General features: G+C 40.6%; 1 protein-coding gene across 1 annotated transcript in view; it reads right to left on the reverse strand.

The window, feature by feature from the left end:
• LOC118373316 (espin-like) overlaps positions 1-18,190 on the reverse strand; it is a 112,001-nt gene that overhangs the window by 49,381 nt on the left and 44,430 nt on the right. Inside the window, 1 exon segment of the mRNA XM_052500495.1 lies at positions 4,879-5,024. Coding sequence (XP_052356455.1) covers positions 4,879-5,024 — 146 coding nt within the window.

An 18,190-nucleotide genomic window follows, 5' to 3' on the forward strand; every position in this document is an offset into this window, starting at 1 on the left:
ACGAGACGGCCTACAGGGAGGAGGTGAGGGCCCTCGGATTGTGGTGTCAGGAAAATAACCTCACACTCAACGTCAACAAAACTAAGGAGATGATTGTGGACTTCAGGAAACAGCAGAGGGAACACCCCCTATACACATCGATGGAACAGTAGTGGAGAGGGTAGCAAGTTTTAAGTTCCTCGGCATACACATCACAGACAAACTGAATTGGTCCACTCACACTGACAGCGTCGTGAAGAAGGCGCAGCAGCGCCTCTTCAACCTCAGGAGGCTGAAGAAATGCGGCTTGTCACCAAAAGCACTCACAAACTTCTACAGATGCACAATCGAGAGCATCCTGGCGGGCTGTATCACCGCCTGGTACGGCAACTGCTCCGCCCTCAACCATAAGGCTCTCCAGAAGGTAGTGAGGTCTGCACAACGCATCACCGGGGGCAAACTACCTGCCCTCCAGGACACCTACACCACCCGATGTTACAGGAAGGCCATAAAGATCATCAAGGACATCAACCACCCGAACCACTGCCTGTTCACCCCGCTATCATCCAGAAGGCGAGGTCAGTACAGATGCATCAAAGCTGGGACCGAGAGACTGAAAAACAGCTTCTATCTCAAGGCCATCAGACTGTTAAACAGCCACCACTAACATTGAGTGGCTGCTGCCAACACACTGTCATTGACACTGACCCAACTCCAGCCACTTTAATAATGGGAATGATGGGAAATTATGTAAATATATCACTAGCCACTTTAAACAATGCTACCTTATATAATGTTACTTACCCTACATTATTCATCTCATATGAATACGTATATACTGTACTCTACATCATCGACTGCATCCTTATGTAATACATGTTTCACTAGCCACTTTAACTATGCCACTTTGTTTACTTTGTCTACATACTCATCTCATATGTATATACTGTACTCGATACCATCTACTGTATGCTGCTCTGTACCATCACTCATTCATATATCCTTATGTACATATTCCTTATCCCCTTACACTGTGTATAAGACAGTAGTTTTGGAATTGTTAGTTAGATTACTTGTTGGTTATCACTGCATTGTCGGAACTAGAAGCACAAGCATTTCGCTACACTCGCATTAACATCTGCTAACCATGTGTATGTGACAAATAAAATGTGATTTGATGTGATTTATTGAAGATAGTGGGATATTGGTAATCTTGCACTTCCTACGGCTTCCACTAGATGTCAACAGTCTTTTGAACGTTGTTTCAGGCTTCTACTGTGAAGGGGGGCTGAATGAGAGGGGAATGAGTCAGAGGTCTGGCAGAGAGCCACAGACTCGTGACGCGCGGTCATGTGAGAGTTAGCTTGTGTGATGAGCATTTCTGTGAATTCATGTGGCTCTCTGCAAAATCACAGCATGTTTTGGAGCTACTGAACATAAGACGCCAATGTCAAATTTGATTTTTGGATATAAATATGCACTTTATCGAACAAAACATACATGTATTGTGTAACATGAAGTTCTATGAGTGTCATCTGATGAAGATCATCAAAGGTTAGTGATTAATTTGATCTATATTTCTGCTTTTTGTGACTCCTCTCTTTGGCTGGAAAAATGGCTGTGTTTTTCTGTGACTTGGTGGTGACCTAACATAATCGTTTGTGGAACTTTCGCTGCACAGCCTTTTTGAAATCAGACACTTTGGCTGGATTAACGAGAATTGTATCTTTAAAATGGTGCCTAATACTTCTATGGATCTCCACTGTGGAGCTTTGCAGCTCCTTCAGGGTCATTTTTGGTCTCTTTGCTGCTCCTCTGATTAAGGCCCTGCTTGCCAGGTATGTGAGTTTTGTTGTGGTGCCATATTCTTTCCAGATTTAAAATGGTGCTCAGTGGGCTGTTCAAAGTTTTGGATATTTAAAAAAAAAAAAAAAACTCTAATCTGTACTTCTCCACAACTTTGTCCCTGACCTGTTTGGAGAGCTCCTTGGTCTTCATGGTGCCACTTGCTTAGTAGTGTTGCAGACTCTGGGACCTTTCAGAACAGGTGTATATATACTGAGATCATGTGAAACTTACATAGTCCACCTGTGTGCAATCTAACTAATTATGTGACATCAGAAGGTAATTGGTTACACCAGATCTTTATTTAGGGGCTTCATAGCAATGGGGGTGAATACATCTGCACTCACCACTTTTCCGTTATATATATTTTTTTTTAATTTATTGAAATAAGTATTTTTTTTTATTTCACTTACCCAAAATAGTCCAAATTGGTGATGTCCATTACATGAAATCCAAATAAAAAAATCCATTCAAATTACAGGTTGTAATGCAACAAAATAGTAAAAACACCAAGGGGGATAAATACTTTTGAAGACACTGTACATCCTGGTTATAATGACAACCCTTTCCCTCAGCTACCAGAAAACAATTACTATTTGTTGGTAGTCTACAAATGTATACAAAGTTAGTCTCTCCTCATACTCAGGTCTGCCTATTTATACTACTATCTATGAGGTGAAATGTCACTGATATTAACATTTCTGTCCTCTGCCATAGATTCCCACAGTCAGTAGTAAGAGGAGAACTATTGGGCAATGTCAAAGGGGGTGTGTACCACTGTTCTACATCTGCTAACTCCTGCTTTGGCAAGTAGATACAGTAGCATGGCACAGTTTGTTTGAAAATGTCTTATAGTGGGTTCGATTCCCGGGACCACCCATACGTAGAATGTATGCACACATGACTGTAAGTCGCTTTGGATAAAAGCGTCTGCTAAATGGCATATATTATTATTATTATATTATGGTCAACCAACCAAATGTTAGAATGTTGTTGCAATGTCTCTTTAAGAAGGACCGGTGATCCCATATGACCCCCAACACATATTACTGAATGAGTCAAACTGCTTTGCTAATACTCCTGTATCCTCAGCAACATATCAAAAAAACTTCTCTATATCACCAACCAAAACAGAACTTTGCATCTACACTCTTAGAAAAAAAGGGTACTATCTATAACCTAAAAGGGTTCTTTGGATGTCCCCATAGGCAAACCCTTTGAAGAACACCTTTTTGGTTTCAGGTAGAATCCTTTTTACATGGAACCAGGGTCCTACCTGGAACCAAAAAGGGGTTATACTATGGTGACAGGAGAATAACCCTTTTTTTCAAAGTGTGTATGGCTCTGATGGCTGGAGCCGTTGGTTGGAGCCTCCTGCAGCTTATAACAGCACCATTTTTCCTTGAATATGTACTTCAGTGGGAGTTGTGATTTTCACTTTGTCTCCTATTGACACCAAAGCATGACTAAGTGAAAATTCTACTTAAATTGGAGTTAGGATTTGACCCATACAATATGATTGCATATTCTGTGGTGTGTGGATAAAAGTGTCTGTGACCATATCTATTTATCTCTCATGACTCTTTGGGGAAGATCTCTCTCTCTCTCTCGACAGTTATATGACTTAACAACAGGTCGTAAATTCCTTGAAGAGACCCTCTCCCCCTTTGGACATGCAGTATGGGGAGAGAGGATTTCACAGTGGAACAGAGAAGCTATCAAAACGTCTATTTTTGAGATTGTGGAACCGGTCGGTGGGGAAGCAAAGAATGACCATGTTGAATTTGTTTCATTTGGTGACCTCATGAACGACAAGAGACCCACATTACTGTATCTTTGTTTGTATACACTTCCTAATTATGGGGTTTGTATCAATGTTGTATGAAATACATGATTAAGTATAAGAATACTTTTGGAAAGATGATAATGTGATCTTAGTCTTCTAAATGAGAATGGTTTTTCATAGTAACGTATGATCAGTCAGTGGCCACGCCCCTATAAGCACAGACATTATACCCAAACGTCATGGAACGTCCCTTTCCACAGAGTTAATAAAAGGACTTGTGACAAAAATGTACATTTAGTCAAGAGAACGCAGGGACGGGGTCCCCACGTTGAAATGGCTACTACTTATTGACCAAGCAGACTAAGGCATAAGCCGGATGTTGCAAAATGGTTTAAACTACAACTCTACCTAAGGACAAGACCAGAGAACGTAGGGATCATCCCCATGCTGAAATCTACAAACTAAAGAACAATTATTCAGTCTGCAGCAGTTTAAGTACTTTAGACTGGTAAACATAACCGATCGAACGACCGAATGGTACGCCTGACGTATCCATTATAACAAGCTACAACTACGAAAGACTGATCTCTGATGGACAAACCAGAGACTTTCTATCTACTGACTCTCTAGCAGACGGACCGGCGATTAAAGAGAGGTACAACAAAGGCATACACTCATAAATATGTCAATTGCAATTTATTTTCGAATGAGTGGCTGTGCATGTTCAAAGTATTATAGAGTGTAGTTATGAACTGTATGTACGTGGGTCCACTGAGTTTCCCGCTCTTGAGCTGTCCTCGCCCCTTTCCTTAGTCTACCAAGCTGCCATATCGGTTTCGTCTATTAGGGACTTTTCATTGTATCATGTTAGTAAACAACGTATGACATATCGTGTGTGTGTTTATTTAGTTAGTAAATAAATAAGCCAATTTTAAATAAAGGTGAAATAAAATACATTTAAAAAATAGTTTATCCCTGATTCATGATCTATGTTAGGGTTCATGCAGATATTCAAGGGTTTGCGACATTCAGAATATGACTGATGAGGTAATAATACATTAATAAGTGACTAATTGATAATATATAAAAATATCTGAAGTTACATTTGGGAAATAGAGGCTCTTTAAACATTTTCCCGTGGTGCCCCGACTTCCTAGTTAATGACTATTCCGTGATTAAACAAATCACGGAATAATTACACGGAGAATTGATCACATAACAGTCTTCACATTTAATAGTTATGTTATGACAGTGTAGAAGCCACATACATTAGTGCCCGGCAGGCCGCTGTTGGAGAAGACTGTTGTGTAGCCTTTACTGTGTAGGGTGGGCTTCAGGTTCTTCCCCGCTTTTATTTCAGCCAGCAACTCCGTGTTGTCTCCGGTGTGGGACATCATGTTGAAGGATTTGTTGCCTGGGGAGGACAAAAGAACGGAGGGAAAAGTGAGAGAGAGAGCGAGCGAGAAATACATTCATTAGATTTATCATAAAGCAGCCACAAAAGCACATTTATGCAATAGACCAAAAAATAAACAATTCTAATTGGAAACCTCAAAAAGAGAAATGGTTGGATGGTAATTGTAAGCTCAAGGAAAAAATGTTAGATATTTATCCAAGACAAAACATTACCACCCACAAGATACAGATGTTCGGCAAGAATAATTGTGACACATTGAAAGAATACAAACATAACCTAAGATGGAAGAAATGGAAACATTTTGAAAACACTGAAACTATTGATGGAAACCAGTTCTGGGAGAAATGGTCTGAATGGAGAATAGAAAAATGATCATTCAAAATGGCTACATTTGGAAAGATCATCTCTATGGAATAATAACATCTGAATTTAAACCAAATAAATATCCAGTAAAACTCAGCTCTCTAGAAAACACAATTAAACACTTCCAATTGACTATCAAATTACATAAACTGAATTTTCAAATAAATTACAAAGCCTTAGGGTGGATTTACATGGGTAAAATATGTTGAGTGAGATCTATTTCTCTTCAACATCAAATGTTCTACTTTTCTGTTTACACTAGCCTTGGAGGTGGTGTGACCAAAGCCACATCCTTACTTCATGAGTGCAGCTATTAGCATACCATAAATAACATAGTATATAGACAAACAAAATAAGGATAGCAATTCAAACTATACAGGAGCTTCTCACTGAAACCATATTGTACATAGCGTTACACACTTGATTAATGTAATGATTCACAAATGTGTGGATATTTTAAAAGCCTTTCATTTTTTATTTGGCTGACAGAGCAAAAATGCTGTCTACTGTTATTAAGGTTGTTCTTGCAGGGACATGTGGTGTGGGAGAGCCTTTTCCTTTACACTAACACTCAGAGGGTAGTGTGGGAGACGTCTCAGAGTTTTTAAGGTCGGTGCTGCAGTGGATAGCGGTAGTTTTATGGGCTCCTGACCAATTCTGGTATTTTGTGTGATTTTTTTATCTATCTTTATCTATCTTAATTATCTGAACTATTTTTTGTGCATAATGTCTCTGCCATCATTTCCTATGACGGAAAACAGCTTCTCGACATCAGCAACCACTAACCTCGGTTTGAGCACTGGCTTCATTAATAAGAGCATCAACAAAGTCATCCCCACAGTGATAGTACGTACATATCCCAACCAGAAGCCGTGGATTACAGGCAGCATCCGCATTGATCTAAAGGCTAAGGCAGCGTCTTTCAAGGAGCGGGACACCAATTGGGACTCTTATAAGGAAACAACCTACGACAAGTCATCAAACATCTAAGATCGACTCCTACTACGCAGGCTCTGACGCTCGTCGGATGTGGCAGGGCTTGCAAACTATCACAGGTTACAAAGGGAAACCCAAAAGCATTCATGCCTTCTCTGCTTGCTTTAATGACAAGCAACACTGAACCATGCATGAGAGCACCAGCTGTTCTGGACATCTAATCTCGCTCTTAAATGTCTGATTTGAGTAAAACCTTTAAACAGGTTAACATTCACAAGGCGGGGCCAGATAGATTACATGGCTCACAACACCATCATCCCAGACACCCTGAAGCACTAACAGTGCCTTCAGAAAGTATTCACACCCCTTGACTTTTTCCACATTTGTGACCCGATTCAGGAAACTAGGCATATGTCGCAAGTCACGACTTCACAACAGAGACGCTTGAACGTAAACATTTATTTTCGCAAAATGCGTTTTTTGGCAGAAATGCCTTCTCGAACATGTGAACTTTCATGTGCCTTAATAACAAACGTGTATGCCATCTGTAAATACGAATACAATTGTTACATTACGAGCCTTGTTGGTTAAGCCACAGAAAAAGGGGTGAATCTTCCCAGTAGCCATGATTGGCTGAGATAATGAGTGGGCTGGACATGCCAAGAGACAAGTTCGGATTGGTCTGCCATATTGAAGACGTCTGTCTATTTGAGCTTGTCGGTCTGTTGGTAATCCTGTTAAACGTGGCTTTATAAAAAAATGTATTGCGTAGTGGAGCTACATAAGTGTTGCTCTCCACTTTCTGAAGGATCACGTTTTTGGTCAAAGACTCCAGCCACCCAATTCAAACTGTTCTCTCTGCTACCACACGGCAAGCACCAAGTCTGGTACCAACAGGACGCTGAACAGCTTCTACCACCAAGCCACAAGACTGCTAAATAGTTAACCAAATAGCTACCTGGACTATCTGCACTAACCTTTCTGACTCGTCACATATGCTGCTGCTTTTTATCATTATGATCACCTTACCCCTACCTATCTGTACATATCTATCTCAATTACCTCATACCCCTGCACATCGACTCAGTACTGGTTCCCCTGTGTACAGTATATAGCCACTTTATCATTGTGTATTTATTCTTTGTGTTGTCTATTATTTTATCTTTATTCTCTCTGCATTGCTGGGAAGGGCCCGTAAGTAAGCATTTCACTGTTAGTCTACACCTGTTGTTTTCAAAGCATCTCTTTACACTACATAAGTATCTCTCCTGGACCTAGTTTGTGTCGCCAAAGTTGGTTAGTGTGAAAAACCCCTTGAAGCTGGAAAGGCATGTAGCCCTGATAGCATCAGGAATGAAATGCTTAAACACAGTACTCCCGAGCTGTAGGATGTCTTCGGCCCTATTCCCACTACGAGAGATGAAGGAGAGTCTGAGGAGGGGAGTGACTAAACAGATGTCAACTTTTCAATTCACATGACATCCTCTCCTTACCTTTCGTGGCAACCTGACATTCTTAGTCCGCAGTTCAAGTTGACCGTAAATATCCCAGTAGCCACAAGTCAGTAAGTACAAACTATTTAACAACCCAAGCAACTTTTATTCTAAAACGTATTACAAAATGCAATAATGCAACCAAACCATATTACACTCTTGATTAATGCAGACAATCCACAAGCATGTGCAGACAAAGGGTTAATATTCCGGTTCCTAAACATTAAATTAGCTGACAATCCACAGCTAACTCCTGCTAGCTAGCTAACTAAGAAAGCTAATGAACAAACATGCTTCATGCTAAAGTAACGTTAGCAAATCGATAAAGTTACCCCCCCCCCCATACGAATATAAATGTTCAGTAAGTTATCATATTGTCATTCATATTACTGCATAAATTAGGCTACACAACTTGGTAAACAAAATAATTTCTGCATCATCACATAAAGGTGCTGACTGTAGCTACGTAAATGCTGATGTTGAGCTCAGAGCACACCAACCCTGTTCCTGAAGAGCTACCGTCCTGTAGGCTTTTGCGCCAACCCTAATCTAGCGCACCAGATTCTAATAATTAGCTGGTTGATAATCTGAGTCAGGTTAGTTACAACTGGGATTGGAGTGAAAAACTACAGGAGGGTAGCTCTCCAGGAACAGGGTTGGAGAGCCCTGGTTCAGCTGAAAGGCGCTCTTAGGCTTACACTAGCTACCGTATTAAAGTTACCTTAGAACAAACCAGGCTTCATTTTATCAATATCTACATCTACATCAACAAACTACCGATGTTGGACCAATCTACAACTACCGGGGACTAAAAATCGGTGCCTCTGGTCTGGCAAAACATTTTATTCCATAAAAATACAATTCTCCAAAATAAATATTCCAATCCAAATCTGGTGCAAAATACTCAATTATGTCATTTTACCAATTTCACTATATTGAAGTGAGGTTTAGGGATCAACCTGCAATTATGATTATAAGCATTGGGAGGGAAAGAAAACAGAGAAAGTACCAAATAATACGTGCAGAGCGGAAGACGGAATATTTGCTCTAATTGATAATATAAAGAAAAGGACACTAACATTTTGGCACTATTTAAAATGAAGCCCCAAAACATCCCTTCAATTCAAAGCACTGGAAAGCCAAGAGCTGAACCTTGAAAAGAGTCCCCTATGTCAGTTGTTAAAAACACTAAACAATCAAACACACAGGAACATTAATTAGATTGTTACAGAAATTAAAACCTCCTATTTTAACTTGGGAAAATGAAACAAAAACACAAAATTTGCTATTTGGCTCTAAAAAGATCATACAAATTGGCAGAATATCTCTACTCTGTCAGAGATACAAAAACAGAGACAGATCCTGACCAAATACAGGCTTAGTGACCACCAATTGTCTATTGAAAAGGTAGGCAAAAAATAGTGCACTTCCTAATCCATTGCAAAAAATATTATTCAGCAATAGTAATTCTTCTAAGAAATTTACAAAAATGACTGTCCCATTGCGCTCTAGCGACTCCTTGTTGCGGGCTGAGCGCATACACGCTGACTCGTGTCGACAAGTTGTTTCCCCCGACACATTGGTGTGGCTGGCTTCCGGGTAGTGAGCAGTATTGTCAAAAAGCTGCGCGGCTTGGCAGGGTCGTGTTTTGAAAGATGCATGGCTCTCAACATTTGCCTTTCCCGAGTCCGTACGGGAGTTGCAGCGATGGGACAAGACTAACAACCAATTGGATATCACGAAATTGTGGAGAAAAAAGGGGTAAAAAGCACACAAAATGAATTGCAAAATGCTAATTTTGAACAAAATCTGAATTTTTGGAAAACTGCTGTACGCCTTTTAAGATACACACTCCAAACCAACTTTAAATTAAACACCCCAAACCAACTTTAAATTAAACACCCCAACTTTTTAACTCCAATAACTCCCATTAGTTTAAACATGGTGTTTCAACCAGAGTGACTGAGAGAAGCAATTGATGATGATGAAATGTGTTGCTCAAGGGCACAGAGACTTTTCACCTGCAAACTTCATCCACTAACAATAATAATAATAACACTTTCAGGCAGCTGAAACGACCTTTTCTAGTTATCAATATAATTATTGTTATTACTGACGGGAATACCAACTACATTTTCACTGTGGGACAATGTAAAAAACGTACCATTTCGCCCAGTGCTGTCTAAATCCACCATTTTAGACTGCCAACACAAGTTTCTGTGGCTTAATGTTAATGACTTCCACATCTACTGACCACAACCACACAACTACTGACCACAACTACTGACCACACCCACTGAACAAGTCCATACTATATGGCCCAAAGAACCTGCAACACAACCACACAAGTACTGACCACAACCACACGACTACTGAACAAGTCCATACTATAGGGCCCAAAGAACCCGCAACACAACCACTGACCATAACTAATGACCACAACCACACAACTACTGACCCTAACTCGGCTACTGACCACACAACGACATTCATATTTCTCTAGCTAGCTAGCACTGTGGTAACAAATATAGACTAACTTGCTAGCATGCCATCCGTTCAATTTAATCTGGAAATGTAGCTAGCAAGGTAACTAGCAAGCCAGAAATAATCAACTACGTTTTCACTGTGAGACAATGTAAAAACACACCATTTCGCCTGTTGCTCTCTAAATCCACCATTTAAGACTGCCAACACTCAAGTCTTTGTGGCTTAATGGTAACGACAATGGCTTCCACCCCTATATACCAGGGTTTCAATCCTGCTTGTGGAAAAATAATTATCATAGCTTTTTAAGTATATAAATTACAATTACTGTTGGGTGAAGACTACTCCCTCATTCCACTAATACCACAGGATCTTTGCAATTCTTAGAAGCACACTGCTCTTACACTGGTAGAGATAGGAACACCAACTTCCTGATAGGTCTAATGTTCAGAATACTCTAAATGAAGAACCCTGAAATTAAGGACCCTGACACTGGTAGACACCTGGCTGTTGAATATTTTATCTTCGTCAGCAGACAATACTGACGTAAGGCATGTGTGAAACGCAAAAGGGGAGACGAGTGCAGAGAGGAATCTTTTGATGCGGGTTTTATTGTCTTTTTAGAGTACCTGCCTGGCTGCACTTGTAGTAAAATGACACTCTTGTGAAAGGACTATAGTGGGGCCTCCACTTTCCATTTAACTAATCGCCATATGGTTTAGAAACTAAAACAAACCAATTTTGGGCAGAGGGGTCATGTGCACCGAATTATATATTTCAGCAAATAATCTGTGAGTGCAGCATCAAGGGAAAAAACAAGACTTTGTCCCACTCTAGAACCAATGGAGAGATAAGATTGACACAATGCCAATTTGCTGCTATTGAGAGAAAGGGGCAGCAAATGATTTCACATGACCAATTCGGAACACAATCAAAATGCACAGGTTAGGGATGCTCCGGCACAGCTCATTGTGTAAAACTAAGATTCAGACATAAAAGTGGAATCTTAGTTAAAACAAAAGGCTACTGCCCTAATCCCCTTACAACAGAACAGTGCCCTAAAATAGGGTCTGCTAATAATTGCGGTCTTTATTATTAAATCCAGGAACAAAAGCACTTTGTTTGGAAATTGTAACAGTGTAAAGGACAGTAGAGAAACAACAGGGGGTTTCCATCTGGTAAAGTAATGAATAGGCTACACAACCTGCGATGCCAACAGGTGATTTGTCTGAACTGTCATAATGCAACAAGTGACAATGGTGACAATGTCTATTACCGCAATAACAGTTATAAAACAATTGTTATGTTACCTGGGAAACATACTTATGCAATGCCTGCCGTAATGAACGACTAAAGTGATTTATAAAAATGGAAAATGCACTTCGTAAAGTCAATGTAAAGAAATGAAGCGCAAAACAACTCAATTTGATCAGATACCACAAACGTATTCAAATAAACATTAAAAATTAAAAAGGTACATTCAACAGAGCTGCCTGAACCCTCACAACAAAATCACCTGCTAAATGCCTCAGGCTGACAGCTCAATCAGCAGGTGAAACTCGTACCTATATGATAAAATGAACACGAGCGAATAACTACAGACTCATCATACCTTTTCTAAGACACCAAAAGGTCAAATCTTTAATGTCCCAATGACAGACAAAGCATAAGTCTTGACACAAATAAATGAAACAGTAGGATAGATACATTACCTGAATGTATGTATGGAACTCCTTTGAATTTGACGACCCAGTTCACTTTAGATCATTCATTCATTCCTACCCGACTGAGGCAAAAACAAGACTTGCTGCGAGGCAACAGAAACAGGAGGCAATGGCAACAGGCTGACTGAGCAACCGGGGCAAAGCTTCATGCAATCACCCACCCCTTCTTACTCCCTCTCCTCCCCCTCGCCCTCTCTCCCTCCTGTGCTCTCTCCATCTCGATCCTCAGAGAAAAGAGAGCAGCCATCTATAAAAGACCAGGGAGAAATAGAAAGGAATCAGTGGTAATTGGCGCTGGCAGTGAGCGGCTTGCCAAACTGAGCCTGGATTTAAGATCCAGCCTCACCCCCCCCTTCCCCTTCTTTGCCTTACCCTGCCTTGTCCAGCACCACCACATGCTCAGAGAGGCTCTGAGGGTGGATTAGTGGGAGGGAGAGAGTGATCTCAGTCAGTCAAGCTAATGAGCAACCTGACCACCCGCCTACCCCGGTGCAGGCGCACAGAGCCAGCCAGACCATTGATATAAGGCGAGATCAAGAAGCAGGCACCTTTCAGCTCTTAGACACCATCCCGGACCATCATCCATTCAAAAACTAAAAGTTACACGTCACATTCACCGAATTTCTTTAAATTGGACTGATTAACTATGTTTCATACATATATTTACATATAAATCCTCAAAGACCATAGACAAAATATCCATAAAATAGAAACCCCTGACAACTGATGGTTGACTTTCGTCTAATTGGTCCTAGTAAATCTTCATTGAGGAGCACAAGCTAAACTTTAGCAGTTCACAAATGCAGACAGGCTTAGGTTTGCATGGTGTGGTATTTTCTCTAGAGGCAAGAACTATGGGTGTGGATTGGTGTGTGTGTGCGAACACTATGTGCATGGTTGTGTTTAGGCTGAGGGTGTGGACATAGGACGTTTGCCAGAAAGGCAATAAGTAGGTGAAATAACTACTGACAGGTGCACTACTCAGTAAATAGCCGTCCACGATGGAACGGTAATGGGACCACAATGTAACAGCAATATGATCACAATGGGACCACAATGGGATGGCAATGGGGACCAATGGCACCAGGTTTAGAGTTCATTTCTAAGGGTTATTGCTGCAGACTGCATCTGGGGGTGGTGATTTAACAGTCTTTAGTCTCGTTGACCCCCCCCACATTAAAGGGGAATTTCACCCTGGCTCTGCCACAACATATAGTCATTACTATATTACTATATTCTTGTTCTGAGAAATGAAGGTTATTCCATGTGAGAAATTTCCAAGAAACTGAAGATCTCGTACAACGCTGTGTACTACTCCATTCACAGAACAGCGCAAACAGGCTCTAATCAGAAGAGAAAGAGGAGTGGGAGGCCCCGGTGCACAACTGAGCAAGAGAACAAGTATATTGTTGGCAATTTCTCACATGGAATTGCCTTCGTTTCTCAGAACAAGAATAGTTTCAGAAGAAAGCCATTTTGATCCTGTAATCGAGCCCACAAATGCTGGTGCTCCAGATACTCAACTAGTCTGAAGGCCGGTTTTATTGCTTCTTTAAATCAGGACAACAGTTTTCAGCTGTACTAACATAATTGCAAAAAGGTTTTCTCATGATCAATTAGCCTTTTAAAATGATAAACTTGGATTAGCTAACACAACGTGCCATTGGAACACAGGAGTAATGGTTGCTGATAATGGGCCTCTGTATGCCTATGTAGATATTCCATTAAAAATCCATTAAAAAAGTTTCCAGCTACAATATTTACAATATTAACAATACCGACACTGTATTTCTGATCAATTTGCTGTTATTTTAATGGACAAAAAAATGTGTTTTTCTTTCAAAAACAAGGACATTTCTAAGTGACCCCAAACTTTAACAGTAGTGTATATACTGTATTCTATGCTATTCTACGGTATCTTAGTCACTTAATCATGTTTACATATCTTGCATTACTCATCTCATGTGTATATACTGTATTCTATGGTATCTTAGTCACTTAATCATGTTTACATATCTTGCATTACTCATCTCATGTGTATATACTGTTTTTCTATATTATTCTAATGCATATTAGTCTGTCCCGCTCTGACATCGCTCGTCCATATTACATTTACATTTACATTTAAGTCATTTAGCAGACGCTCTTATCCAGAGCGACTTACAAATTGGTGCATTCACCTTATGACATCCAGTGGAACAGCCACTTTACAATAGTGCATCTAAATCTTTTAGGGGGGGTGAGAAGGATTACTTATCCTATCCTAGGTATTCCTTAAAGAGGTGGGGTTTCAGGTGTCTCCGGAATATGTATATAGTCTTAATTCATTCCTACTTAGATTTGTGTGTATTGGGTATATGTTGTGTAGTTTGTTAGATATTATTTGTTAGATATTACTGCACTGTCAGAGCAAGAAGCAGTAGTGTTTGTATGGTTTGTGTTATGTGTTTACAGGTGGTTAGGTAGCCCGAGGACCACACAGTACCTTCCAGACCATGTAATCAATTTAGTCTACCCCTCTTCTCTTTTTACCTTTTCTTTTTGTAAAACTCAGGTTATCTGGAGTTATTCCACCGTGACCTGCTGACAAATACCCCAAAGTGGAGGCATTTTGGGCACACAAACATTAGGGATCGAATACACCTTGTGGTTATGGAGCACAAGAAGATTGAGGGACAGAAACCAGCAAGGGACACTGAAAGATATAAAAACAAGACTATAACAGTAATGACAACCACCTCATTCTTCTCTCTGCAGAATCTCAAAACACAAAAGACATGCCAAGGTCTACTATTGACAAGAACTATATGTCAAAGTCAATGGGCTGGGGGGGATGTTTACATACAGTACTTTGAGATGAGGAAGGGGTTTTTAGTTGTGCTTAGACAGTAAATTAATTGTTGTGTATGAGAGCGATTGAGATGCCATTTCTCCTCAATCTCCCATACACAACCATTCATACTGTGTTAGAACAGCCTTCCTTAGATTTTCACATCTTATTTAGCCCCCCTCAGCCCATTCACTTTGTTGACTGATCTTTCCTCTCAAAAGCAGCTCACACTGTCCTCTCATTGTCCCTTAACAATACGCTAGCCAGTCCCATTTGATTGATACATATACCAACAAAGGCGTGTTGCCCTACATCCCTTCCACAAAGAGTGTAAAATGCCAACACCACAACCATGTCTTTTCAGGAGACGTGCAGTACCAGCAAATGTTCTACTAGAGCACCAAACAGTTGGTGGTTAAGAAGCTCAAAACCACTTTCGACAGTCTTATCCAGTTGTCCGTTCACCACAGACAGGACAAGCCCATTGCCATAAGAATAAAGAGTCTCCGCTTCCTCAGCCCGCCATGCCAAACACAATTGCCAATGTACTGAAGCCAGATAAAGGACTATGTTTGCATTTACACAGGCAGCCACATTCTGACATTTTTTCTCACTAATTGGTCTTTTGACCAATAATATCAGTTCTGAAAAATATCTGGTGTGATTAAGACCAATTAGTTGAAAAAAATATCAGAATTGGGCTGCCTGTGTAAATGCAGCCAGTGTGGCTCAGGATAAGACCATGTAGAACAGGGTTGGAGAACCCTCCAGGACACCTACACCACCCAATGTTACAGGAAGGCCAAAAAGATCAACAAGGACAACAACCATGTGAAGTTCTGACCTTTATTTCCTTTGTTTTGTATTCATTATTTAGTATGGTCAGGGCGTGAGTTGGGTGGGCAGTCCATGTTTGATTTTCTATGATTTGGGGATTTCTATGTTTCGGCCTAGTATGTTTCTCAATCAGAGGCAGGTGTCATTAGTTGTCTCTAATTGAGAATCATACTTAGGTAGGCTGGGTTGCACTGTTTGTTTGTGGGTGATTGTCTATGCTAGTGGCTTGTGTCAACACAGGTCTCATTTGTAGCTTCACAGTCTTTACTGGTTTATTGTTTTTGTGTGCAGTGTTCAGTACTTTCTTGAATTAAATATTCACTATGAACACATACCACGCCGCATTTTGGTCCTCTGATCCTTCTCGCCTCTCCTCTTCAGATGAAGAGGAGGAAGATCGGGACAAACCACCCGAGCCACTGCCTGTTCACCCTGCTATCATCCAGAAGGCAAGGTCAATACAGGTGCATCAAAGCTGGGACAGAGAGACTGAAAAACAGTTACTATCTCAAGGACATCAGACTGTTAAAAAACCATCACTAGTACATTAGAAGCTGTTGCCCTACATACAGTTGAAGTCAGAAGTTTACATATGTAACAGTATAACTTTAGACCGTCCCCTCGCGCGAACCAGGGACCCTCTGCACACAACAACAGTCACCCACGAAGCATCGTTACCCATCACTCCACAAAAGCATCGGCCCTTGCAGAGCAAGGGGAACCACCACTTCAAGGTCTCAGAGCAAGTGACGTTGCCGATTGAAATGCTATTAGCGCGCACCACCACTAACTAGCTAGCCATTTCACATCCGTTACACATATACCTTAGCCAAATACATTTAAACTTAGTTTTCACAATTCCTGACATTAAATCCTAGTAAATATTCCCTGTCTTAGGTCAGTTAGGATCACCACTTTATTTTAAGGATGTGAAATGTCAGAAGAATATTAGAGAGAATTATTTATTTCAGCTTATATTTCTTTCATCACATCCCTAGTGGGTCAGAAGTTTACATACACTAAGTTAGTATTTGGTAGCATTGCCTTTAAATTGTTTAACTTGGGTCAAACGTTTAGGGTCGCCTTCCACAATAAGTTGGGTGAATTTTGGCCCATCCCTCCTGACAGAGCTGGTGTAACTGAGTCAGGTTTGTAGGCCTACTTGCTCGCACACACTTTTTCAGTTCTGCCCACACCTTTTCTATAGGATTGAGGTCAGGGCTTTGTGATGGCCACTCCAATACCTTGACTTTGTTGTCCTTAAGCCATTTGCCATAACCTTGGAAGTATGCTTGGGGTCATTGTTCATTTGGAAGACCGATTTGCGACCAAACTTTAACTTCCTGACTGATGTCTTGAGATGTTGCTTCAATATATCCTCATAATTTTCCTGCCTCATGATGCCATCTATTTTGTGAAGTGCACCATTCCCTCCTGCAGCTAAGCACCTCCACAACATGATGCTGACACCCCCGTGCTTCACGGTTGGGATGGTGTTCTTCGGCTTGCAAGCATCCCCCTTTATCCCCCAAACATAACAAAGGTCATTATGGCCAAACAGTTCTATTTTTGTTTCATCAGACCAGAGGACATTTCTCAAAAAAGTATGATCTTTGTCCCCATGTGCAGTTGCAAACCGTAGTCTGGTTTTTTTTATGGCGGTTTTGGAGCAGTGGCTTCTTCCTTGCTGAGCGGCCTTTCAGGTTATGTCGATATAGGACTCGTTTTACTGTGGATATAGATACTTTTGAACCTGTTTCCTCCAGCATCTTCACAAGGTCCTTTGCGGTTGTTCTGGGATTGATTTGCACTATTCGCACCAAAGTATGTTCATCTCTTGGAGACAGAACGCACCTCCTTCCTGAGCGTATGACGGCTGCGTGGTCCCATGGTGTTTATACTTAAGAATCATAACTTACCAAACCCGTTCTCAGGAATGGATAACACTAGAGATCCCTTCAGTCTCCACAGATTTGGGAAAATCGGCATTTAATTTTATTGCTCCTAATTTGTGGAACAATATACAGAGTTCACAGCAGTTAGATGTGCTGGTGCCACTCGGGCAGTTTAAATGATTGATTGAGGACGTCTATGTCGTTTAATGTGATTGCTTTATTAAATATGTTTATTTTGTGATTGTGTGCTGAATTGAATTGTTTTATACATGTGTATGTTTTATTATTCTGTTTTAATTGTAATGTATACAGGACTCTTGTAAAAGAGCTGTTTAATCTTAATGTGAGTCCCTGTTTAAATAAAGCTTAAATAAAAAAAAAAACAGTAATGGAAAATCTTTGGATAAATAACATACAATAAAATACAACTTGAATTTGCCACCATTGTCTCAAGTTTTGAGGGAGCGTGCAATTGGCATGCTGACTGCAGGAACGTCCACCAGAGCTGATGCTGGAGAATTGAATGTTCATTTCTTTACCAAAAGCAGCCTCCTCCAACATCGTTTCAGAGAATTTGGCAGTACGTCCAACCGGCCTCACA

Source organism: Oncorhynchus keta, unplaced genomic scaffold (genome assembly GCF_023373465.1).
Source record: "Oncorhynchus keta strain PuntledgeMale-10-30-2019 unplaced genomic scaffold, Oket_V2 Un_contig_10789_pilon_pilon, whole genome shotgun sequence".
NCBI lineage: Eukaryota > Metazoa > Chordata > Actinopteri > Salmoniformes > Salmonidae > Oncorhynchus > Oncorhynchus keta.